The 25,524-nt window shown below is 40.6% G+C and overlaps 1 protein-coding gene across 2 annotated transcripts; it reads right to left on the bottom strand.

Moving 5' to 3' along the window:
• Positions 1–5,572: 5,572 nt before the first annotated feature.
• Positions 5,573–25,081, bottom strand: LOC147303328 (sterile alpha motif domain-containing protein 9-like). 2 transcript variants are annotated; one of them, XM_086280345.1, is made up of 6 exons: positions 24,828–25,081; positions 24,290–24,354; positions 24,006–24,065; positions 14,780–14,915; positions 11,676–11,730; positions 5,573–11,580 (listed from the first exon to the last, which is right to left on the bottom strand). In XM_086280345.1, exons 4-6 carry the CDS (start codon positions 14,875–14,877, stop codon positions 6,793–6,795), a joined length of 4,941 nt encoding a protein of 1,646 aa, XP_086136471.1. In that variant the 5' UTR covers positions 14,878–14,915; positions 24,006–24,065; positions 24,290–24,354; positions 24,828–25,081; the 3' UTR covers positions 5,573–6,792. The 2 variants fall into 2 exon arrangements, with proteins under 2 accessions (XP_086136471.1, XP_086136472.1); XM_086280346.1 differs by lacking the exon at positions 24,006–24,065.
• Between the last annotated feature and the right edge of the window lie 443 nt (positions 25,082–25,524).

The raw sequence follows: 25,524 nt of genomic DNA, 5'->3' as shown, positions 1-25,524 counted from the left end.
AGTTTAACAGGGTTCAGTGCTAGGACCAATTCTGTTTACATTATACATGCTTCCCTTAGGCAGTATCATTAGAAGACATAGCATACATTTTCACTGCTATGCTGATGACACCCAGCTCTATCTGTCCATGAAGCCAGATAACACACACCAATTAGTTAAACTGCAGGAATGTCTTAAAGACATAAAGACCTGGATGGCCGCTAACTTTCTGCTTCTTAATTCAGATAAAACTGAGGTTATTGTACTCGGCCCTGAAAAGCTTAGAAATATGGTATCTAACCAGATTCTTACCCTGGATGGCATTACCTTGGCCTCCAGTAACGCTGTGAGGAACCTTGGAGTCATTGTTGACCAGGACATGTCCTTCAACGCACATATTAAACAAATATGTAAGACTGCTTTCTTCCATTTGCGCAACATCTCTAAAATTAGAAATATCCTGTCTCAGAGTGACGCTGAAAAACTAGTTCATGCATTTATTACTTCCAGGCTGGACTACTGTAATTCATTATTATCAGGATGTCCAAAAAACTCGCTGAAAAGCCTTCAGCTAATCCAAAATGCTGCAGCAAGAGTCCTGACAGGGACTAGAAAGAGAGAGCATATTTCTCCTGTTTTGGCTTCCCTTCATTGGCTTCCTGTTAAGTCCAGAATTGAATTCAAAATCATATGATGAAAATATATATGACGAACCAGGAACTGGAAGCCATGCTGCGCTGTGTCGCCTCCTCCAACCAGTCCACCTGGAGCGAGCAGTTGCCGTGGGTTGAATATGGCCACAATGCCAGCACATTGACGGCCAATGGAATGACCCCTTTTGAGGCGTCATTGGGATATCTGCCACCTCTTCTGTCCATCACCGAAGGTGAGTTGGCCGTTCCCTCAGTTCAACATCATGTACGGCGCTGCCGGCGAGTGTGGCGCGCTACAAGGGCGGCCCTGCTGAGGAGAGCTGCTCAAAACAAACGATTGGCCGATCGTCGCCATGCCCCTGCTCCCGCCCTCCGAGTGGGTCAAAAGGTTTGGCTTTCCACTAAGCACATTCCTCTCCGCACTGAGTCCAAGAAGCTGGCTCCCAAGTTTATTGGAACGTTTCCCATCCGGATGGTGCTTAACCCTGTGACTGTGCGTTTGGCTCTCCCTCGCACTATCTGAGTTCATAATGCGTTTCATGTCTCGCATGTGAAACCGGTCTGGACCAGCCCCTTGTGCCCGCCTCCGCCCCTCCGCCTGCCCGTGTTATCGATGGTGCACCAGCATTTTCCATTACTCGGATTATGGATGCCAGGCGCCGTGGTAGGGGTTTTCAGTTTTTGGTGGATTGGGAAGGGTATGGTCTGGAAGAGCGTTGTTGGTTGCCACCGTCTGCTATTCTTGATGATGGCATGTTGAGAGAATTCTGCCATTGGCACCCAGACAAGTTTGGCAGGTTGTTTTGAGGCACCCGTTAAGGGGAGGGTACTATCAAGGTCCGACGGTACCCACCAGTTGGCCTGTCCGTGATGTTGTGTTCTCGCTCCCTCTTCCATCTCTCTCTGTTTGTTTACGTCTGTCGGGGGCGTACTGAAGCCTTCGCACCTGCTGCTACTCATCCGCCATCTTAGCTGGACTATTTAACGGAGCGGTCGACCTTTAGTCAGCGCTGGAGTATTAGCATGGCTCGGTAGTATAGTTGCTGATATGTGGATTAAACCTCTCCCTCAGGAACTGTCTCGTCATCGTTGTGCTCTGTTTGTTTGCCACCAGGAACCGCGAGGAGAGAGGAGAGGAATTCCAAGGGCTAATCATCACCTGGGACGAGGATCACTGGAGGATACGGGGGGTTATTCTCTACTCGGGCACGGACCAAAAGAAGAGGAGAAAACCACCCACTCACCTTTCGTTGTTCATGGATCAGCTGTTCACTGTTTTCACCACATTGTAAATAAAGCACACTGTTTACCTGCAAGGAGCTCCGCTGTCGAGTCCGCTCTTTCTCCGCCCCTCCCCGACACTATTTACTTAACTATATATCCTATATAGTAAGTGTCCCTCTAATATACTCATTTCTATTCCTGTTCATCTTGGTCACTCTCAGTGAAGTTCTAAACATGTTCTGCTCTGTCATCTGCAGCTCTGCCTCCTGTCTTATTGTCAGAGCCACTACCTCCAAACCAGTGTTGGGTAAGTTACTTTAAATTAGTAACTTAGTTACATTACTAGTTACTTCTATCAAAAGTAACTCAGTTACTTCAAGTTACTCGTTACTTTCAGAGTAACTAGTTACAAGGGAAAGTAACTTTGGTTTTACTCAGAATTCTCTTGTTAATGTGTTGCTTCCATAACTGGATACCCAGCAAGATTGCCAGTCTTCTAGCTTGCTTACTTGCCACAAGTGCACTGTGCCACCTACCAATAGAAAGGAAAAAATAATGTGCACATTTCCACGAGAGAAATCCCACGCCTGATTCTATCCTAGCCTGCTTTTTACATCCAACACAAAAACTGCAGTCGTGGTGCTTTCGATTGTACTCAGAACTCGGAAATTCTGCCTTCTGAATAGGAAGATGTAGGTAACACCAGACTGAAGATGAGCTGCATACAGAGCTGGACTGGGACAAAAAAATCGTCCCCGGCATTTTGACTAGAGACCGGCCCACCATTATAGGAAAAATCATTAAGCCTTTGAATGAAAATAAACACTGTTGTGACAGTGATGTACACTGTTCTGATGGTATATATATATCAATCTATCAATTGTTTGTTGCAAGACTCAGATAATTATTTTTTTTAAAAGTGAGACATTTTAAATGAGAATAAGAAAGTATTTCTTTGTGCCCCCTTTCCCTTTTAATGCCCTACATCATAGGTGTCAAACTCTGGCCCGCGGGCCAAATTTGGCCCGCAGCCTAATTACATTTGGCCCGCGAAGCCATACCAAATTACTATTAGAGCTGGCCTACTGGTATTATACAGCTAATATATATATTGTTTAGTATTAAGATTTGCTTGTTCCATATTCAGTTTTCCAGCAAAACGTATTTGAGTCCATAAGAAAAGATTCATTCCTATATCTGGAGGAAGATTTTTTTTAAAATAAATATTAATGTTAGCCCGCGACTTTGTTCCAGTTTTGAATTTTGGCCCACTGTGTATTTGAGTTTGACACCCCTGCCCTACATGGACCCCTGGCAACACTTTGCTAGACCCGCCCCTGCACAGTTACCAGCTGTCAGCTACCTAAAAAAGGATCCTGGTGTTATTTGTCTCTCAGAAACAGTTCATAACTTCCCTTCAACTCATTCATGTTAACTAAAAGGTAAACCTGTTTCTCCATCACAGCTCTGATGATTCAGTAAGGACATCTCCTGGTTTCATCTTCATGTTTCCCTCTCATCACATAACCAAACCGATATCATGACCAGCAGGTTTACAGCTGTGGCTCCAGCCAACATCAGCTGATACTAGAAATTAATATTAAATAAATTCTAACAACAGCTGATCAAGCTTAAACATGCTGCTGTTAGAGCTGGGCGATATAAGATTTTTTCATATCACGATATGTTTTTTTCATTTCAGGCGATAACGATATCTATCACGATATAAGCCAAATAACTATATTTGTAAGATTTAAATGTGCCGTTGCTCACAAGTGAAATGTGAAATAATCAGCAGCTTGTTTTTATTTAAATATTTATTTCCCATAATAAGTTCAACAGGGTAGATGTACTTAAGGAACATGAGACTTTTTCAGATAAATAAAGGCAAATATTGCAAACTACACAAAAGGCAGCCGCTAAAGCGTTTCAGTTTCAAAATAGAACAAATGAAACAGACTACTAAATTGTCAATTCCACTTAGAAACAAAATATTAATTCTAAAAACAAATCTTAGTTTGTTTTACAGAAGAACAGACAAAATTGACTAACTTTTGTCAATATCAAATAAACTGAGAACTAAAAGGAAATTCTCAATCTCTCCTTGTTGTATAGCTTAGCTTTTCAAACAGTTTTAACAGTTACTTTAGTCTGACAAAAGCCAAATGATGAATTAGCGCTTCCAGTGATTGAGCATGCACCGCTTTATTGTATTTCCAGACTTGCTTTCGACACAATTTACAGTGCGGCTACTCTGTTGTTTGTCAGACTTGAAATAGCTGAAATACCTTCACACTACGGAACTTCTATGGCTCTTCCGTTCGACAATCTCTCCGGCATTGGAACCATCTGTTTTCCCTTCGGTCACGCTCGGTTGATTTTTCTAGTCGGCACACTCATTTCCTCCATTACCCGGGCGGTACGGTGGCTGGCTGCTTCCCAAACAAATACACATGTGCGGCTTGGCACTTGTGCTGTACGTAACAAGTCACGTGACGTGATGCTGCGGCTGTGATTGGTTCGGCTCTGCGCTACTTAATTTGGATTGGCTGGTTTTTTTGGGGTTTTTTTTTTTTTTAAGAGGACAAGAGCGGCAAGGTCTATCGCGATAGTTTAATTTTTCTATCGAGAAAAAGTTATATCGCGATACATATCGTTATCGTTCTATCGCCCAGCTCTAGCTGCTGTTGTTTAGCGCGACATCCGCTGGTTTCCTCTTTCTGGCGCAAAGTGGGTGATAAATAAACAAGAGAGAAAAGCCGATCAGCTGATCATTGGTCAGTTTCATGATTGAAGTAGAAATAGGAGAGGGAGGGTGAGAGGATGAGAGAAGAAGAGGCAGCTGTGCAGCGTAAACACAGAATAACTCCAGCTTTGTGTCTTTTTCATTGTAGCTGAAGTCCGGGACAAACTGTGTTCCTTTTCACCTCAATACGAAACGCATGATATTTTCTCTGAATATGAGACGATTCAGTTTTTTACGGGACGGTTGGCAACTCTAATAATTAACCTTATGAACAAAATAAAGTTCAACATCAGTAACATAGCACCCACCCAGCTGTATAGAAACTCCGTCATGCTAGCTAGCACGCAGTACGAAAAAGTCAGCATAACGAAAATAAACTCCAACTAAACTTGGTTCATATCTGACCCAGATGGACTGCAGGTTATAACTTCTTACCTGAAGTTCAGTTCACCTGACACTCTCGGACCAGCGGCCGCTTCGGGTCTCTTCTCTTGCCTCCCTTTTCCTTCATCCACCTGCTGGCTTCCACCACTTGCTAATGTTATTGAATCTGTGGAAGCTCCGCGATAGCCACTACACGAAGTAACGAATAACGAGCCTATCTAAATCCCAGTAATGAGTCACGCATTCCCGGTTTTGGCATAATAACTAGTTACCGTGCTCGTTACCACAATAATAACGTAGTTACTGTAACGCGTTACTTAATAACGCGTTAGTCCCAACACTGCTCCAAACCATATATAAAAGCAAGTCTTACTTACTACCTGGTTAGATGCCACTTGTCATTATGAACTGTAAAAAATACTAGGAAGAAATAAGGCACTATGCACAGATTCCAATTATGATGATAAAAGTTAAATAACATAAATATAATAATTAGAAAAAAACATGTCATAGCACCCATCTTACACTTAGATAATCAAACAAACAAATTAAATTAGACAAAAATAACACAAATAAATGCAAAAGATTCTATATGAAGGTGTTTATTATTAAGAGGGAAAAATCCAAACCTGCAAAAAAGTGACCTTGCTAAATTGTGAATTAACTTTGATTAACCACATTTCTTTTGCAAAGCTTCAGTTTCAAACAACACAACATGCTATGACCCAAAGAAACAGTTGAGAAACAAAGTCACTGATGTCAGTCTGGAAAGGGTTACCCCTCTGGGGTCCAGGGTATAATTGTCCATTTGTCACTGCTTTTGATTTTACTTTTATATTTCACATGATAAAACTGTTTACCTTGCCGTGTTCGATATCATTCTTTTCAGCACAACCTAACATGTCTGAATTTACAGTTAATTTTTTCATTTTGACTTGCTGTATTAACACATCACACACAAAAAAAATTCAAAAAATCCAAAACAAAATATTTTTCCTGTAAAAACCACAAACATATTTAATGAATCATTTTTATAACTTGGAATGCAAATAAAAATTTTAAATAAAATCATGTACATGTTTTTCAAACAGCTAAGTTATATGCAACTATTTACCTAAAAATGCAGCCAATGCCCCAGGTGTGTTTTTGTACAACGATTTAAAACTACTACTAAGATGAAAATTACAGAACAATTACACGTCACAATATTATACCATACAAATTATTTGTGCCAGTCGAAAAATTGTTACTGTTCACCACAAGACAGAGGAGCACACCACCGGGCTAAAACGTGCAGACCTGGACACAGCTTTTACATTGTAATTTACCATGGGTGACTTTTGGCTGGCAACTGAGATATTCAGTAGTGCTCTCATTGTTTTGACACACAAAACAAAAATGACCACACTACACACTAATTACACTACAAACACACTAAATCTCTCTGGTCTTAAAACTTGATATCAATATCGATCGCTCTCTCCTGCCAGTTTCACTCCTACAACTTTCTCCTCTTCCTAAACAATCAAATGTCACATATTGCCATATTATTTTTGGATTGTTTGACCGGGTAAATTTTTCCACCAACAACAGCGGTGATCAGCCCAGTACTGAACATAAATATATGTATGATACCCCAAAGAAACTTTTGTAAGTATTTATGACACTGTAAAATTTGCCTATTTTACTATTTTAGCCATTTTACTCTCTAATGAGCCTTTCCTCTTGTGTCTTCTTCCCATGTTGCCATTTCTGTTGCCAGACAAGGAAACAGTCTTAACCTAGCACATTATGTTTTTACATTCACTAGTTTTTTACATACTTAACATTATAGGCCACAGGGCTTTCCATAGTAAATCCAAGGTAAAAGGATACTTCCTCCTGACTGTATCCACTTCGAATATCACCCAGGTAAACTGGGCGCACCAATATTTTTAGGTTGGCTCCAAAGTTAACATAAATTTCACCATTTTCTGATTTTCCTTTGATCCTTAACAACTCCCTCTGCACCTCTGGCTGGTTCCATGCTGCACCACTCTGCCAAAGATGGTGCAGATTTCTTGAATGAGTACCCTCACTGCTGGAAGAGTCTTGCTTTAAAACACGAAGCAGAATTTGATCAAGTTTTGCTTTAGAAACTATTCGCTTTAGTCCACTGGACTTTCCAAGAAAGAAATGAGCTATAGTACTCCTTGCTGGAAACATGTAAGAGAAGCGCTGGTGAAAGGATTTCTTGGCTGCTGTGATATATGTGCTGATATTTTGGTATGCTGCAAAGCTTTCGAGCTTTTTGTCTTTTGTAGGCCACAGGAGCAGCATGGAGAGGTAGTACAGTTCTGTTAGATTTGAATGGGTGCCCGCTTTTTGCAGTTCCTCATTCAGAAGTTCAACCAGCTCTTCATATTTTTTCACCAACTTTGAAGATGGCTTGATGCTGTGCAAGACTATGTTTGCCAAAATGAAGTTTACTGTATCTGAGACAAATGATGAATTTTCATAGATAAAAGTCCATTTTTTGACAATGGGCTCCATTTCATCTCGATTTTGTTTATCTGCAAAATTCAGCTGCAGCTGCAAAATTCCAGCAAATGTGTCTGCACGCTTTTTTTCCAGGTAGTTCTTCTGGTCCAGTATTTCCTGCCTGAGACTTAGATTGGGGTTTCTGGCCTTTTCGGATTCTTTCTCCTCCTCTGAACTACTGAAGACTTCGATGTACGTACTGAAGTGCTCATATACTTTTCGTTTATTTCTTTCATCAACCATTTCCCTTTCCTTTGACCTAGGCTTCAGGTATGTAAAATAATTCTCAAAAAACCTGAAAATTTCTTTCAGCCTTGGCCTCAAGGAGACAAGAAATTTCTTGTGTTCTGCCAGAACACGTACATATTCATTGGTAGTTGTGTTGCTGTAATCATATAGATTTTTCTCTTCAAGGTGCCCTTTGAGAAACTGAAGCATTTTATCTCTTTTATATCTGCCACTGACACCAGAGAGCGGAAGATCTTTAATTTTGTCAAGAAGGATAATCATTACTTCTGTCTCTCCAACATAGCCTGATGTATTGTAGGATTTTGATCTCTTTCTGCTATGCAGATCAAAAGGATCTACTTGTTCATCTGTTTTAGCAAGCTCCTGTGACTCCTGGAATGCTTTTACAGCTTTGACACCCAATATTAGGCATTCATCATATTCTTCAGGAGTTACACAATTTTGGATTTTCTTTTTGAGGTTGCTCTTATAAACTTGTCCAACTGTATCTGCAATGTAGGAATTTTGGTTTTTACTTTGTGCATCCAAAGCCCAACGCAGGGCTGATGTGAAGTCTTCTTCTTTCAAGCAGAAGTATCTTGCCAGTGCTTGCGGCAGTGTTGCACTTCTGTCAAACCTCAGTGTGGCTCTTTCTAAGACTTCTTTGGTTTTGTCAGGTCCTTCCTCAGCATATATTTCTTCAATTAAAGGAGAAAACAGTGTGTCTTTGTCATCTCCTTGTTCTTTTCTGTGGCGTGTGATGAGCATGCTCTGAATGTTTTGGACCAGAAAATCCTTTCCCATGCATGACTTGTAAACTCTGTCACCGTGCAAAATGTTGATGGTTATCTCAGACAGAGAAAGTTTATGTTTTTGATTAAGAACTTTAAGACACTTACTTGCAATCATCTGGTGCAAGAATCGCACTGCTTGATAGGTGCCATGTTCTTCGATGCTGAAGGTTATCAGCAGTGTGGAATAGGGATTCATTTTGTCATCAAGAGTTTCTCGCTTGTACAGGGCATTCTTTATGCCCACTAGTTCTTCACACAGAGACAAGGACATGTAGGATCCATTGACATAGGTGTTCAGCAAAGCTAGGAAGGATAATAATTGACCCTGTTGGGTAGTAGTGTCAAGATCTTTAACAGTGTTGCTCACCAGATCGGTAATGTACGCCTCACTGAAGTTATTTGTCATGATCATGAAGGCATAGAAGGTTTCGGGCTTCTTGTGGTCAATTTTGAGCTGTTCAAGTTTTTCAGAAAACAAATTCTGCTCTTTAGTTGACAACTTGTTTGTGATGAACACATTTTCAAAGTGGCTGTTTCTGGAGCTCTCATATGGAAATTGGGTCCTCTCACAGTTCAGTATAATTACCATGGGACTGTTATGTTGTTTTCTATTATTGGCAACATTCATGCACTGTTTTAGGTCTGTTACATCTTCCCAGTTGTCCACCAACAGAAGAACAGGGACATAACCTGGCTGTTCTTGTTTGCCATATATCATAAGATTCATGACTTGTGTGGCAATTTCCTTATTACTTTCCATGTTGTTTTTAACAACAGCACATCTGAATTTTCTTCGTAGGTTCCAAAGGACATGCATTGCTAAAGTTGTTCCGCCACATCCTGGGTGATGGAATAGATTTATTACTACACAGAGAGATGTGTAGCCTTGAACAGGTGTGATCAAGTCATATAGCTCATTGTATTTGTCTCGCTTGATGAAAGGCAGACTCCCAGTCTGCTCAGAAAGGTAAAAATTCCACCATGTAACTTGTCCTCCTCTGTAAAAATCTTCCTCTGTTTTCTTCTTAAACTCTTGAAAAGAATCCATTGTTTCAATTTCTGTGTTCTCACATTCATTTTCACACAAGATGTCCAAAGCAGTGAAAAGCTCTTCATCTTTTCTTGTCAGTTGGACTGAGCTTGAGCCTGTGGATGGCAAGTATCTCTGGGATGACTGTGTTTGAGGTTCTTTGAGTTTTTTGATGGTGCTGGAAATTTCATTCAGACTTAGCTCATAAATGCATTTACTGGTGATGTCTTCCTTACAACGAGACTCAATCAGCCTTTTCCACTCAGTGAATATATTGGCATCTTTGCATATGCACACAATATTATCAGCTCCTTCTAGCGTGCGATAGATGGCACAGAATGTCTCCAGAAGAGGGCTTGAGATGTCAGTTTCTGCAGAGTGAAGAATAAATATCACCAGGAGTCTATCCTTGGAAAGCAAATCTGTCTTACAAAGCAGAGATATCAAGTTGCTTATATCACCAGAGCGTCTCTTAAGCCATTCACTGGGTGCGAGAGGCTTGTCTGCCGCACTATCTTCATTTACCTTTCCATTGCAGAAAATCCAGCTTGTTTGTTTAAACAAATTTAGCTTTCTAATGGTTGCAGTCAAACTGTCTTGAGTGGTATACATTCGTGGGTAGTGCAGATTGGCTGTGTGGTGTCTTCTGTAAAAACTGCATGTTCCATTTACATCAGATTCTGGGTCAAACTCAAGAACAACAAACAACTTCATCTCACTTAGAAAATCCAAGTGCTCCAGTTGACTTGAATGACATTTGTCAGTAACCACAATGACTTGCAGGGAATTATCAAACAAATCTCTTCCACGAGTTATGAGCTGCTTTAGTCTTTGGCCCTGGTGGCCTTGTGGTTGGAGTTTCTCATTCTTTTCTTCTGCTGACTTGCGTGCTGATGCCCAGTGCTTCACTTTCTCTGTCAAGCTTTTCATTTCCTCTTGAACCACTCGAGGGTTTGTGTCTGCTAAAATGTTGATTGACCTGGGGCCATCCCTAACAAACAGGCATTCAGTTTTGCATTGCTGACTTGTTTCTGCTGTTGTAATACTCAGTTGAGTATAAAAAAGAATATGCTGAGTCTCTGAATATGTTGGAACTACATCAACCTCAACAACCCATTTGTCTGAAGTTGTTCCATCTTGATTGCAAACTTGTATAAAATTAGGAGGTCTGACGCACATTCTAGCAGTGTTTACATGTTGTTCTTCAAAATATTCGCTCACTGATAATTCAAATGCCTCAATATACTTATTGAAAGAGGTGATTGTGTGTCCAATAACCTGACCATGTTGTGGTCCTTGTTGGTTGTTGATTCCAAAATGAATAGTTCCATTGGTTCGTGAATTCATGCAGCTTGCAGCAAAGCTAAACACTTCCCTTGTGAATTCATATAAGATTTCTCTTTCATCGGCTTCAGTTGCATTAGGCAGAAGTTGGTACTCGTGGATTGGGTCGAGGAGATTAGTTGGACCAGCTGCAGGTGGAAAAATGTCATTTTCCGTGTAGAATGTGGAGAAAATTCTTTTGTCAAAAGGACGAATTTGAGACATTGGTCGCCTAAGTTGTAGCTCTGTTGTGTTGTCAATAATTTCATTATCAAACTGTGCATGGATCTGTGTGTTTTGATCTATTACTGATCTAATTCTGTCTCTTCCTGTCTGCAATGTGTCTTCAACAAATACAGAGCTTTCGCTTTGGATTCCCGAATCTGATGACACTGTTTTAGTTTCAACAAATTCATCAGTATAATAACTTTTTAATAATCTTGCACTTAAATTAAATGTTTCTGAATTCCCCCTTAATTTCGCAACTTGTCTAATAATTTGTATTGCTGGAGCAGGTGGAACACCTAAGTCTAACAAGTCTTGTTTTTCAAAGGAGGCCAAGCAAGCCCCTGAAAATTCTTGTTCATAGAGGCTCTGTGCAACATGATTCGGTACCCTAAGTGTAATCACCAGCCAATCTTTCACATGTTCTCTGGTCCAGTCTTCAATTAGTGGTGGTAGTCTGAGGTCACAGTCTGCCTGCACACGAAATGAAGTAAAAGGAAAACTGACGTTACATCAATATTCTTTTCCAAACAGAAACTACTAGAATTAAGTTAAACAATTTAACATACAGTTTTTTCCTGTAGTCCACTATCGGGGAGCATTGTTCCAGATGGAATTACGTTCCTTTGAAAAGAAAACAATTATAAACGTTATAAAGTGATTTATGTAATCATTTTGATCCATAATTACATTTTCTAGACATTCTAGACTTGGGAAGTGCATCTTTAAACTTACTAACTGCTATCACTTGACAACACTTGCTGTTTTTTTTATCAACTTTCCTTCTGACCATGCTGTCTGTGTTGAGCGCTCAGTGAATCTGCGTTCGACTACTCCGCCTAGGCTGCACTGTCGAGCGCAGATCCACTGAGCGCTCAACACAGACAGCATCGTCAGAAGGAAGAGCGCAGGGCAAGCTAGCGAGACAGAAGTTAAGCTCTCCTTGCAACATGGCAAATTGAACCTCCCCCACCCTCATTCAGATCTGGCGTTTGGAATTATTTTGGTTTTCATGTGATGTATGACCCTGAAGGTAAGCGCGTCATGGACTAAAGTAAAACAGTATGTTGGATGTGCCACGCAATGCTCAATTACATGGGTGGGAACTAGTGTGTTAGCGCAGTTAGCTCGTTAACGTGTTGGCCGTCCAGCCCCATGCATGGGGCGATCAGGGGTAGCTTGTTAACGGAGATTTGCCATGTTGTGGCGTTAAGGTCATTTCAACGAGATTAACCTGAAAGCACTAGTGGGAACACAACCAATATGACTGCACATTTACGCCGACATCATCCTAGTGCAAAGACAAGTGGAAGCAGACAAAAACAACAAGCAGGCATGCTACAAACTTTACCCAAGTCATTTAGACAGCCGTTAGCACATGATTCTCCTTATGGGGACCTGATATGTTTAATATGCTGCTGAGAATTTAGCCCAGAAGAAGCGTATAGTATAGCTTTTATTTTGGAAAGAGACATTTCTCTGTAATAAACTCTCTTTTCCAAAGATGAGTGATTCCTCAATCAGATACAGGGCTCGCAATATCGCTAGCCCGACGTCCTGGGGCTAGCGATTTTTCCAGTCGGGCTACCAAAATCTATCTCTTCCCTGCCCGTCGGGCTATTGTAGGAAGGAAAAATATATGTCAATGCTTTTGCATTCTTTCGGAAATGTAGCTGGGTAATTATGTCATTGGCATCGGTGAGCCACTGTCAATATGTGACATATTGAAATCGCGTTTGAATTTGCACTTGTTTTTTGCTTTCACTTTGCAACCGCGCAAACTGTGTATAGAGAGTGACAGCACTGATTGGTGAGTGACGATAATTTGTGCACCAATTCCTCTGACATCGTCTTATCAATTGTTAGCTTACTACGCAAACATGACAAGTGAAATCTCCCGCATCAAGCTTAAACATGTGAGAGGTTGATCGCGCAGAGAATCGCTGAGCGTTATGTGAGTGCGTGTGTAAAAGCAGCAGGATATATATTTTAGTTCTGCTGAGCCAAATAAGACAGGTCAGGGTGAAGAAGTGACAGCCAAAGAAAGGCTTACCACAAAACGGAAAAGTTATGACAAATCAGACTATAAGGCAAAAAGAAAGTGCAGCTTTATGGTTTCATGGACAAAATAATTTCTGTGGCTGCGATATCATGAGCTATATAACCAGGGGTGCACATAAGTGGTCCGCAGGTGCGCATTCGCTGTCAAAATAAAAAACACGCTGTTACGGCTGTGGCCATGTGTGGGCTGTTTTCTATCTGTGCTTTCTGTACTGTGCTTAAGACTTTTCCAGGTCCCTCCCCTAATGAGGAGTCGTGAGCGACTGATTGGACCATGGAGCGGTTGACTACCTTCAAAAAGCCGCTCTGACAGCTCGGAGAGAGAGAGAGAGAGAGAGAGAGAGAGAGAGAGAGAGAGTGGAACGAGCGAGTAGCCGGACAGCCGTCGCGGCCCTGACCCTGGTGTTCCCAGCCTGTGCTTATCTTGTGTATTTGTGAGAGTGTGAATTGTGAAAGCCGTTCCTAGTGAATTAGTTGAGCGCTTAGGCACTCTTGGGTTGAAGCGGAAGGGCGGAAGGGGTGAGCTGCCGTTTCTTTTGGAATCGTTTTCTCCTGTTTTCCGGGTAGGGAGCGAGGGATAGCTCTGTCATTTGTTTGTTCTGTTTTCTTTCCTAGGGTTTAGTTAGTTTTCTCTGGTGGGACTTAGTTGGTTTTGTTTATTATTTTGGCCTGGGTTCACCCTGGAGCTATGCTTCTTTTCCTTAAATAAAATCACCTTTTTTCTCACAATTGGTTTGGATGTTTGGCTTGGGAACCAGGGCGGGGATTTGTCTCTCTCTCCTCCAACCTTATGTGCGTCCCTACCCGCCTAGACTAGGGGCGTAACACACGCACAAGGGTTAGGGTTAAATTTAAAAACTGTACTTTTGAGTTAAAATATATATTTATAATTTTAATAAATGACAAATTAAAAAGGCATGAACATTTTTTTTTGTATCGAAAAAATATCGAACCGTGACACCAAAGTATCGAACCGAACCGTGAATTTTGTGTATCGTTGCACCCCTAATATATATATATATATACAGTGAATTGCAACTTCCAACTATACCACTTTGAGCTCCCACTTGGCCTGGATATAATATGCCCGTAACACCATACATTCTGTTCTGTTCAACACTATGGCTTCAGGTGTCATCACTGGAAGGCCACCTGTGCTGCTCTGCTTAGGATGAAGGAACAGAAAAACTCATGGCCATTCGCAACAGAATCCCAGCACCCACCTACCATCCATCTAAGGAACTATCACCCAATTTTATTGTTTATTCTTATTTATTTGAGATAGATTCCATGGTTAGCCCTTTGTCTACCCGTCTTAAGCTACACTAGAACATGAGAATCTATAATGTCTTCTATGTCTCATTTTAGCCTCATTTCTTTCTTCCTAGAGGACAGTTTCTTCTTTGTTACACATTTCACTGTAAATAAAACACACTAAACCTTAATTTTCACAATATCCATATCAAGGATATGATCCAGTTTGGATTTGGGAGACAGACATCCTCTCTACTTTTAACATTAGTGAGTTGGAACAGAAAATGAAATCACGCAGTGAGAGTCAGCACTCACTAAGGTCTGATGGTGCTGGGCAGAAAAAGAGTAACTAAAATACCTTTCACCCTTGCTGAAAAATAAAGGTTCTTCTCTTGAGTTGTCACTTTTCATGGAACAGCATGAAGAGCTGGTGGGATCCTTCTGTTCTGAATCCATTTATGCTCCAAGGATTTGGGCTGTACTAGGACTTGACCCTGCAGGACAGACATATAGCTCAGTAAGTGATGACACTGGATCTAAATCACTATTGTGCTGTAGTTCTTTGCTCATGAGGAGGATTTCTATATACAGTGCCAAACATCATATTCTTCTATTCACTCACTTCTGATAAGCCAGGTGCTGACGATTTGGTGCCTGAGTGTCAGCTTTGACCAACCTGGTTCCATAAAACTACAGCATTATTTTGACTTAGCTCTAGTACTATCACCAAATCAAAGTCTGATGCTGATATTATAGGGGTTGTGAGACAGGCTACCAAGCAGGCATCCCAATCCAACACAACCACTTGAAGACACTGTCAGTACTTCATCTTCATCTTTGTGCTTGTTCTGCTAGAGCTCAGTACAACATTCAATAATGTCTGTGAAGGTTCTCAGTCATCCAGGTCATCGTAGTCAAAGGAGCTTGCAAAGAAAAGCATCTGGACTTCTTTAAGTTACTTGAAGACGTTTCACCTCTCATCCGAGAAGCTTCTTCAGTTCTAAGGTCAAATGGTGGAGAGTCCCAGATATAAACCTAGTGGGAGTGACCCCCCCACAAAGGGACAAAAGGACCCCCTGATGATCCTCTAATCGCCTGAGCCAAGGTGTGAAACTGGGTGTGGGTCCCAATCAGCCAGAGTTTCGGGTGAGTTCATTGTGAAACCTGGCCCCACCTTATCATGCGAATTCCTGAAATCAGATGGCCCAGGATGTGAGTGGACAGAGAGGACAGATGGTTTGAAAGAGGAGTGAAAGAAGCCATCTATGTCCACTGTGAGCAACCATCTTTGAATAGAGGCGGGGGTTTACGACACCAACTCTCTGCCATCTATAATCCAGTTTTGAGTTCCCTTCCCAGACGCCTTAACGCCCACTCACATCCTGGGCCATCTGATCTGACCTTAGAACTGAAGAAGCTTCTCGGATGAGAGATGAAACGTCTTCAAGTAACTTAAAGAAGTCCAGACGCTTTTCTTTGCAAGCTCCTTTGACAACATTCAATAATGTTAAACATAATAGTTTCTTAAAGTGACTAGAGAATGCTGTAAGTATTTAAAGTACTACACTGCACTGGTTTGCATCATATCTCTCCAATTTGTTCATGTTACAGGAGAGTCCTCTTTACACAGTAAGAATAATTATGAAGTTTAACAGGGTTCCGTGCTAGGACCAATTCTGTTTACATTATACATGCTTCCTTTTAAGCAGTATCATTAGAAGGCATAGCATACATTTTCACAGCACATCTACCCATAAAGACAGATAACACACACACCAACAATTTAAGCTCCAGGTATATCTTGAAGACAAAGACCTGGATGACCTCAAAGTTTCTGCTTTAAAATTCAGATAAAACTAAGGTCATTGTACTCTGCCCTAAAAATCTTAGAAATATGATCTAACCAGATACTTAATCTAGATGTCATTACCTTGACCTCCAGTAACACTTTGAGAAATCCTAAGAGTAGTTATGCATTTAAAACTTAAAACTTTCCTTTTTGTCACAGCACATAGTTATGGCTGGATCAGATTACTCTGAATCCTCACTTAATAGCACTGTAATACGTGTAGGCTGCCATGGGATTCCCAGTCTTCCTATATTACTCCTCTCTGCATGTAATTGTTGTTATTATTAATCTCTAGCTTTCTTCCACTTGCTCATAGGGGGTCATATTAGGGTGATGTAATATGACCAAAATCTCATATCCCAATAAAATATATTTCTCATCCTGGTAACAATATATATCGCAAAAATTTTACATGTTCTGTAAATTTTGTGAATCTTGGGCAACTCAGCTTGCGTGAAGTGTTTTCAGTTGAGCGTCACGTAGCTGGAGTCAAGTGTTTTGATCGATGCATGAACCTATACATTTTTAGACATAAGTTTTAACAGCAGCCATTTACTTTGTATTTATTACATGACATGCTGCTGGGAAAAGCCTGTTCTAGAGTTTGAATCTAAGGGTTATTTTGTGCACCTGACAGCTCTTTTTTGCTTCTCACCCATAAAGGGAAGAAGTTTGCCATGTTTGAGTCTGAGGTGGGGACCAGTTTGTGGCATAATTTGCATAGTACAGTTTTCTGGTCCATGTCAGACTTTTCATAACCAAACCATTTCCATGCTACAGAGGTAGCCCCTCGTTTAGGAATAAGGTCCTTAATTTGTTTTGACTGGTGCTTCTGTCTGGAGCATGGGTCCCTCGTTTATCGCGGGAGTTACGTTCTAAAAATATTGCGCAATAGGTGAAATCCGTAAAGTAGCCAGCTTCATTTTTTTTTTACAACTATTATAGATGTTTTAAGGCTGTAAAACCCCTCACTACACACTTTATATACTTTTCTCAGACAGGCATGAACATTTTCACACTTTTCTCTCTTGTTTAAACACTCTCAAAGTTCAAACCTTTGTAGAAAAATAAGTCCAGTATTACAGAATGAAACCAAAGATCAAACCCTGTTTTCAGGTCCAGAACATGGGAATAGAGCAGCTGCGACAGAATTCAACATTAATTAATCAATGGTACTGAAGTAGAGGAAGCAAGAAGAATGAGTTGAGTAAAGTTTGACTTATCTGACTGTTTTGTTTCGCTTAATGCGCCTTATAAGCCGTAAAATACGGTAACTTCTACCTTCTTTTAGCATGTCCAGAAGTCCAACTTTTTGTGCAATGATTAGCATCTTCCTCTGCCTTCTCGGTGCTACCGCAGGTGCCTTTGACAGTGCAAAACGTTTCATCGACATTGTTGTTTTTGTTGGGGAGAAAACTCACAAACATACAGTGCAGCACTTCAGAGTCACACTGCTAGCGATCGAAGATTTATGTGAATTTGACAAGCTGAACGCATTCTGTAGTGTACTGGAGATACGGCATGAGATTGTACGCAGAAAACAATGTTAAAAATGTTAATGTTAATGTTAAAAAAAAACAAAACAGCATGCAAAATTGCTCCAAAAAAATCAGTGAAACAGCAAAGCTGCGAAAAGTGAACCGCGTTATAGCGAGGGACCCGTGTAATTTGATGTTTGGGAGCAATGTATTTTGTCATCATTTAAGTTTATTTTGAAAAATCTCAACAGGCTCTTCAGCTTTATTATGAAAGGTTTATGTGTAAAATAGACAAGCAGACAGCGGAGCTACACGCTGGGTTTACCGTCGTTGTAGCTAACAAACAAAAAGGCGCTTGTGCGTCCATAGTGTGATTATTTTAAATCTAAGAGAAAGAGAGAAATTTAAGAAATTAATATAGCCACTACAGTGACCTTCAAAACTGTCATGGTCCTGGGTGTGACCCAGTGTTTTGTGTTATTTGTAATCATTCGCAGTATTTAGGGTTCTCTGTGCCTCCCTTATGTTTGGTCTCTGTGCTTCTCAGTGGCTCTGTCTCTCCTCTCTGTTCAAATTCAAATTCAAATTCAAATTTTTATTTGTCACGTACACAGTCATACACAGTACGATATGCAGTGAAATGCTTGGACAACTGCTCGTGACCTAAAGAAAACAAAAAAGGAAAAGGCTATGAATAAGATAGGAAATAAATATGAAAAATTAAAAAGGGTAAATTTAACTAGGAAGGAATAAAATATAAATTAAGGTTAAAAATGAAATTGTATCCCCTAGTCTAGTCCGCGTCTCAGTGTTACATTTCCTGTTTTACTTTGAAGGTCCGTGTGACCTCCGGGTCGGGGATGAGTTCCTGCCCCAAGTGGAGGAGTTCAAGTATCTCGGGGTCTTGTTCGCGAGTGATGGGAGAAGGGAGCTGGAGATCGACAGACAGATTGGGGCTGCGGCTGCAGTAATGCAGACGCTGCACCGGTCCGTCGTGGTGAAGAGGGAGCTGAGTGTAAAAGCGAAGCTCTCAATTTACCGGTCGATCTACGTCCCTACCCTCACCTATGGCCACGAGCTGTGGGTAGTGACCGAAAGAACGAGATCGTGGATACAAGCGGCAGAAATGAGCTTCGTCCGAAGGGTGGCTGGCCCTTAGAGATAGGGTGAGAAGTTCGGCCATCCGGGAGGGGCTCAGAGTAGAGCCGCTGCTGCTCCACATCGAAAGGAGCCAGCTGAGGTGGTTCGGGCATCTGACAAGGATGCCCCCTGGGCGCCTCCTGGGTGAGGTCTTCCAGGCATGTCCCACCGGGAGGAGGCCCCGGGGCAGACCCAGGACACGCTGGAGAGATTATATCTCTCGGCTGGCCTGGGAACGCCTTGGTGTTCCCCCGGATAAGCTGGAGGAGGTGGCTGGGGAGAGGGAGGTCTGGGCCTCTTTGCTTAGGCTGCTGCCCCCGCGACCCGGCCTCGGATAAAGCGGATGAAGATGGATGGATGGATGGATGGATGGGTCCGTGTCCTACGTGAATGTATTGAGTTTCACTTCCCTTTGGTCCCGTCTTGTCTGAGTGCTCCCCTTCTGTGTCTCATGCCCCTCACTATTTCCCAGTGTATTTAAGCCCTGTGTTTCTCGTTGTCAGTGTCGCATCATCCCTCATGGTTGTGTTTCTCTGTGTGTTTCCCTGTGAGTTAAATTTATTCTTTCCTAGTTTTGTTTAGTTTAGTTTAGTTTAATTTTGTCTTGTATTCCTTTTCATTTTCCTGCAATAAAGCTGTGTTTTTTGAGTTCACCCCTTGTGTCCGAGAGTCTGCATATCGGTCCAACTCCTGCCTGCACACAGCCAAATCTTCACAAAAACGATGAAAAAATATTGCATACAAAGTTTATTTTGCAACACGAAAAAACATTATACAATAGTGCATGATATGAAAGGATAGATGTTTTCATATCGTGATCTGATATATATTGTTATATCAAACAGCCCTAGGACATATGATTGTTGTGGTTCTCTGTTGTATTATTTTAAGGTCTATCTTCCAATATAAAGGACCTTGAAGTTGTCATGGTCCCCGTGTCTACCCAGCCGGCCCCGCAAGCAGTGTTGGTCAAGTTACTTGAAAATAGTAATCAGTAATTAATTACTGATTAATTCCCCAAAAAAGTAATACCGTTACTTTACTTTTTTACTTATTTTTACTTATTTTTGAAAGTGATTAATTACTTAGTTACTTTTTAAAAACATGATTTACAACCTGAATAGGTGATAAAGTGATAGATCTTTCAGCCCAATTCTACTTTTTCTGCATAATCCATCATACAAAATGTAATCAAATGGAAAAGTCTCTTTTTAAAACTTGTTTTATTAGTTTTAATCTTTTAACTTTATGCATCAAGCAAAAATTAAATTATATGCAACATTCTCTGACTGGAAGGAATTTGTTTAATATTTAAACCTATTTTCTGCACATTCCAGCATATAAAATAAAATATTTTTTTGTGTTTACACTCACTTTTTCAAATAATCCATTGTTGATCTGCACACAGCTGTTGCCACGAATGTCACACTCGCTTACGTCACTGTCATGAGACATTCTCGCAAAAAAAATCTGGGGTTTAGTAACGCAGAAACGCAGCGTTCCTACGGGAAAGTAACGGTAATCTAATTACCGTTTTTGCAATAGGAATCCCTTACTTTACTCGTTACTTGAAAAAAGTAATTGGATTACATGTTACTGTCCATCTCTGCCCGCAAGGCTACATGTGTTCTGTATAGTGATGTGTCGGTCGCGAACGAAATGGCTCTTAGAGCCGGATCTTTGACATGAACGACGCGAGCCGGCTCCTTATTGCGAGCCGGCTCCTTATCGCGAGCCGTTGGGTTTTCTTTTCCTTTCTCTCACCCTCTCTCTCGCACAATATTCCGCTTCACTCCGCACACGAGCCTTGTGCTTTACGCTGGGATGAGGGGGGAGGGACGGTAGTGACACTCGCAGTAGCACAGGAACAGAGCGGGAGGGAGAGAGAGAATAGTGATGGTAAATTTGATTCTTTTTACTGAATCGAGTGTTAATGAGTCACTCACCAAAGTGAATCGGGTGTTTTGAGTCATTTGATTCACTGAGTCAGTCGATCAGAGAGTGCAAAAATTTTACATTTTCACTCAAACTTAATTTGTTTCCCTTTTCATGTAAATCCCACTGCTAAGATGAATGATTAAAAAAAACAAAAAAAACAACAACTATTTTATAGAGAAAAAAAAGAGCAAAAACATTTCTAAAATTAAGCAATTTCCTATAAAAATTGCTTAATAAACATTTATTTTGTTTATTTGTATTTTATTAGTATTTTCCTTAAGTGTGTCAAATATATATTTTCTCATCTAAATGTCCACTGCGCTGTGAGCCAGGGGGCGGTAATGCGCCTTAACATTGGTTGCCAACCAAGAAAAAGAAGAAGCTGTGAGCCAGGAGGGAGGGGGTGAGTGAGTGATTCGTTCGCTCGCTCTATGATTCAGCACAGGAGGGAGGGGGTGAGTGAGTGAGTGAGTGAGTGAGTGAGTGAGTGAGTGAGTGATTCGTTTGCTCGCTCTATGATTCAGCACAGAAGGGAGGGGGTGAGCGAGTCCTGAGTGATTCGCTTACGCCAGGCCTGCCCAATCCCAGTCCTCGAGAGTTACTATCCTGCAGCTTTTAGATGCATCCCTACTCCAACACAGCTGAATCAAATGGTTTGATCTCTTCAGCATGCCATCATGTTTGGCAAAGGCCTGATAACAAGCCATTCATTTGATTCAGGTGTGTGGGAACAAGGATGCATCTAAAAGCTGCAGGACGGTAGCTCTCGAGGACCGGGATTGGGCACCCCTGGCTTACGCTTACGATTCAGCACAGGAGGGAGGGGGTTAGTGAGTCCTGAGTGATTCGCTTACGCTTACGATTCAGCACAGGAGGGAGGGGGTTAGTGAGTTAGTGAGTGAGTGAGTGATTCGTTCGCTCTATGATTCAGCACAGGAGGGAGGGGGTGAGCGAGTCCTGAGTGATTCGCTTATGCTTACGATTCAGCACAGGAGGGAGGGGGTTAGTGAGTCCTGAGTGATTCGTTCGCTCTTTGATTCAGCACAGGAGCGAGGGGGTTAGTGAGTGAGTGAGTGAGTGATTCGTTCACTCTATGATTCAGCACAGGAGGGAGGGGGTGAGCGAGTCCTGAGTGATTCGCTTATGCTTGCGATTCAGCACAGGAAGGGAGGGGGTGAGTAGCTCAAATGTGTTGTTAGCATGTTAGCAGCGCGATGCTACTCTCAACCGAGGAGCTATTTTCTTGATGTGAGCTTCTACTCAGGGTTTTTTCTTCCAGTTCAGAGCAGAAATGCTTTTGTTACGAAACTGGCTGTTGTTTTTTCCCTCCACAATTTTAATTATAAGCTAGATATATTTCTACTAATGAAATTAGTTTGCTAACAGCAACAGGGATGAGTCAGTGAGTCAGTTGGGCTTGTGAATCATAAATAAATAGTTTAAATGTGAATAGTTGGTTTTAGTATTATATGATTTATTCATTACATTTTATGTGGAGTGAATAAATAAAAGTATATTTACGGTGGCCCCTAGAGACAAAGCATGTACAAACTCCGAAGCACGTACAAACTACAAAACACGTAAAAACTCAGAAGCACATAAAAACTCCAAAACACGTACAAAACACAACAGAAGTGCTCCAGAATACTAGGGACAGTGTTGAGCTTTTGTTACCTAGTGGCTACACAAGCCAGCAATTAGCAACGACCGGATTTGGTGTGTGGTAGTAACAGGTAAATGAACATTATTTTTTAATTATTTTAATATATATGAGTGCTTGTGTATAAATACACAAACAATACACATATGCTTTCAATTGTGTAATTTAAGTTATCTAGGTAGCTCTGTTAAGGAAGTTCAGTTAACGCTAGAAATCTGTTTTGCAGTTTGTACGTGTTTCGTCTCTAGGGGCCCCCATAAATATTTATATATAAACATACATAAAGAAAACCACGTTTTTTTACATTACTAATTCCTTTTGTGCATAATTTTATATTGTTGTTGATAATTAATTAATTAAAGCAACAAAAACAACCTGAAGAGCCGGTTGGGAGCCGAAAGAGCCGGTTCTCTAAAAAGAACCGGAAATCCCATTACTAGAGTTTGGACTTGGAGACGAGAACGAGTGTGAGAGAGCTTCCCCTTGGACCTATGAAACCCTGGATTTTCCCCCTCACTGTATATATTCTGCACTGGTGTTGTAAATAAACTGTGGAAACGTCAACCTGCTCTGCGCTTGAGTTCCTGCTATCGACCGTGACAGAGGTAACTATTGTTGTCATTTTATGATGTATAAATGAACTAAAATTGAACTGAACTGAAAAATTGAAGAAAAAAAAAACTTGAGCTACTCACTAGTAGCCCTCAATACCACTAAAACTGTTAGCTGGTCAAACACATGCTGAGACTAAGCAGCTCTTCACCAGCCATTGTATTGTTTAGTGGCTGATTGTTGAATGCAGCCAGCAGTGTACGGGCCCCTTGGAGGAAATGAGCTGCTGCTGATTCCAAGAAAAAGAAATACACCCACACAACACAGATATCTGCTAGGGCTGTAACAGTGACACTGCCATCCCCACACATCTGTGCCTGGGAATAGCACTAGCAGTACATTAGCTTGTGTCCCTCTCTATCATGGTCTTGAACAAGAGCCCTAACCTGAGTTATCATATTTCTTCATTCCTTTTTCTCCCTCTGACTTTTTGACACATATTTCTGTCCTTGTCGACTGTAGACATGGTTTATAACTCAATTTTGTAGTAGCTATGTATTTTATAGCTTTATAGATGCTACAATAATATAACAAATCAAATGCAATAAATGTATTGTTTTGAAATATCAACTGAAGTTCTCAAAAGTCAACAACAAGCATAAATTAAATAATATAAACTAATTTATTACTGAATAATCACCAAAAACACAACTTGGAAGAATAATACACAAAATAACACACACACACACAAAATCAAACTATCATACAAAAAAATACAAATTAATAACTGGGATCCAAAGTTTTGGTGCTTTGAAACATAACAAGAACTCACAATTTAACCTTTAAACTCAAATCCAATAAAATTATATTAATAGATGCCATTTTACTGGTAATATAAGCACTCATTCTGTAACACAAAAGAAAAAATGAGAAACTACATTTCCAGAACTTAAAAATATCTCCATACCTGTAATATGCAAAAAAACAGCTGAGCTGTTTGTGTTGTGCCTCTGCTAGGCCAGCTCTCCTGATAAAAGAATGCACGCCATTAACAAAATACTTAACATGCTAGCGTTACAGTTGTATCCTCGAGCTAAAACTCATTAAAAACTTCAGTTAGTGAACTCAGCCCTCCCCCAAGACTCACACTGAACAAGTCACATATTAAACAGACCAAAATGCAGCAGTTCAGGTTTTCAAATTACAACTAATGGCCTTTTATTAGTTGAGAGCAACGTGAAAGTGACTTACCTCTGGTCAAATTAGAAGGAGCTGTGAGTGACCGGGGCACACATGCACATGCCTACGTCATCACACTGTGAACAACCAAACAAACACACAATCAAAACGTATCAGCAGGAAATTAAAATGCAAAATGAAATATTTAATTTAAAAAGGGTGTTTTGGTGAAATTCATAAGCATTTACCACATCTGCTACACTGCGTAACTCATTACTGAGTAAGGCTTTACACAAACACTGCTTGCTATTACACATTTGTTGACTGCAGTCATGTAGGACTTTTTTTTAAAGAAATTAAGATTTGTACATTTCTATTTTTTACAGATAATTATGTTTTCCTTGCAACTTTTTCCACATTCCATAAGTCAAAATTGTTAAATTCTGATGTAGCTGTAACTTGAAACTTTGACTTCTTAAGTCAAAAGTTTTAGGTAATACCTTGACATTTTGACTCATGGAGACTAAACCATTGTTTTCAGTGAAAAACAAAACATAACAAATAACATCATACTAATCACTATTTATTAGGCAAAACAGTTCTTTCCTACCTTTTTTGTCTCCTACTCCACAGCAATAATGTTTCCTAGAACAGGCAGAAATGTAAAATTGTGGTAACTCTCTTGTTCTACTTAGTGTGAGGAAAAAAACTCACAAACTTACTATGCTGACTGTAGTATACATTTACTCTAAAAATGTTCTCTAATTGCTTAGAGATGAGGTACTTGGGTGTGTATTCAGGCTTTTCAGGTTTAGCTCTCTTTCCATTCCATAACCTATACGAGAGCTCTTTGTTTCTGTGTCTCTGTTGATCTCTGTCGCTTGGAAATCCGATACTTGGGTGTGTCTTTAGCCATTTATGCTTAGTCACATGGAAAAAACCCACAGAAACAAAGAAGCTCTAGTAAAGGTTATGCAATGGAGAGAGAGCTGTTATCAGCAGTTTCCCCATTTGTTAACTCGGGTTAAATGTAGTATCCTGGAGGATTAGTCCAATGATTGATTAATTTATGAGGCTAGAGTAACCTGTAAGAACCCTTTGAGTGATAATACACAGGTTTTTACCTTTGCGTTGTTACAGGGGAACATCCACAATTTAGAGTTTTCAATGGAGGGTATTTTATAAGAGCTTTTTCTCATCACCAAATCAAAAGTAAAATAAAGGAAACGATTTTTTATTTATATAAAACATTTAATTACAACATCAAATTACAACATCAAACATTTTACATTGATCAAAGTGCTGTA

Source organism: Aulonocara sp. 'chitande type north' Nkhata Bay, linkage group LG22, assembly GCF_057382095.1.
Source record: "Aulonocara sp. 'chitande type north' Nkhata Bay isolate Kocher_YH1m ecotype deep benthic linkage group LG22, A_spYH_male_GT1.1, whole genome shotgun sequence".
NCBI lineage: Eukaryota > Metazoa > Chordata > Actinopteri > Cichliformes > Cichlidae > Aulonocara > Aulonocara sp. 'chitande type north' Nkhata Bay.
This window is presented reverse-complemented; position numbering and strand designations above follow the sequence as displayed.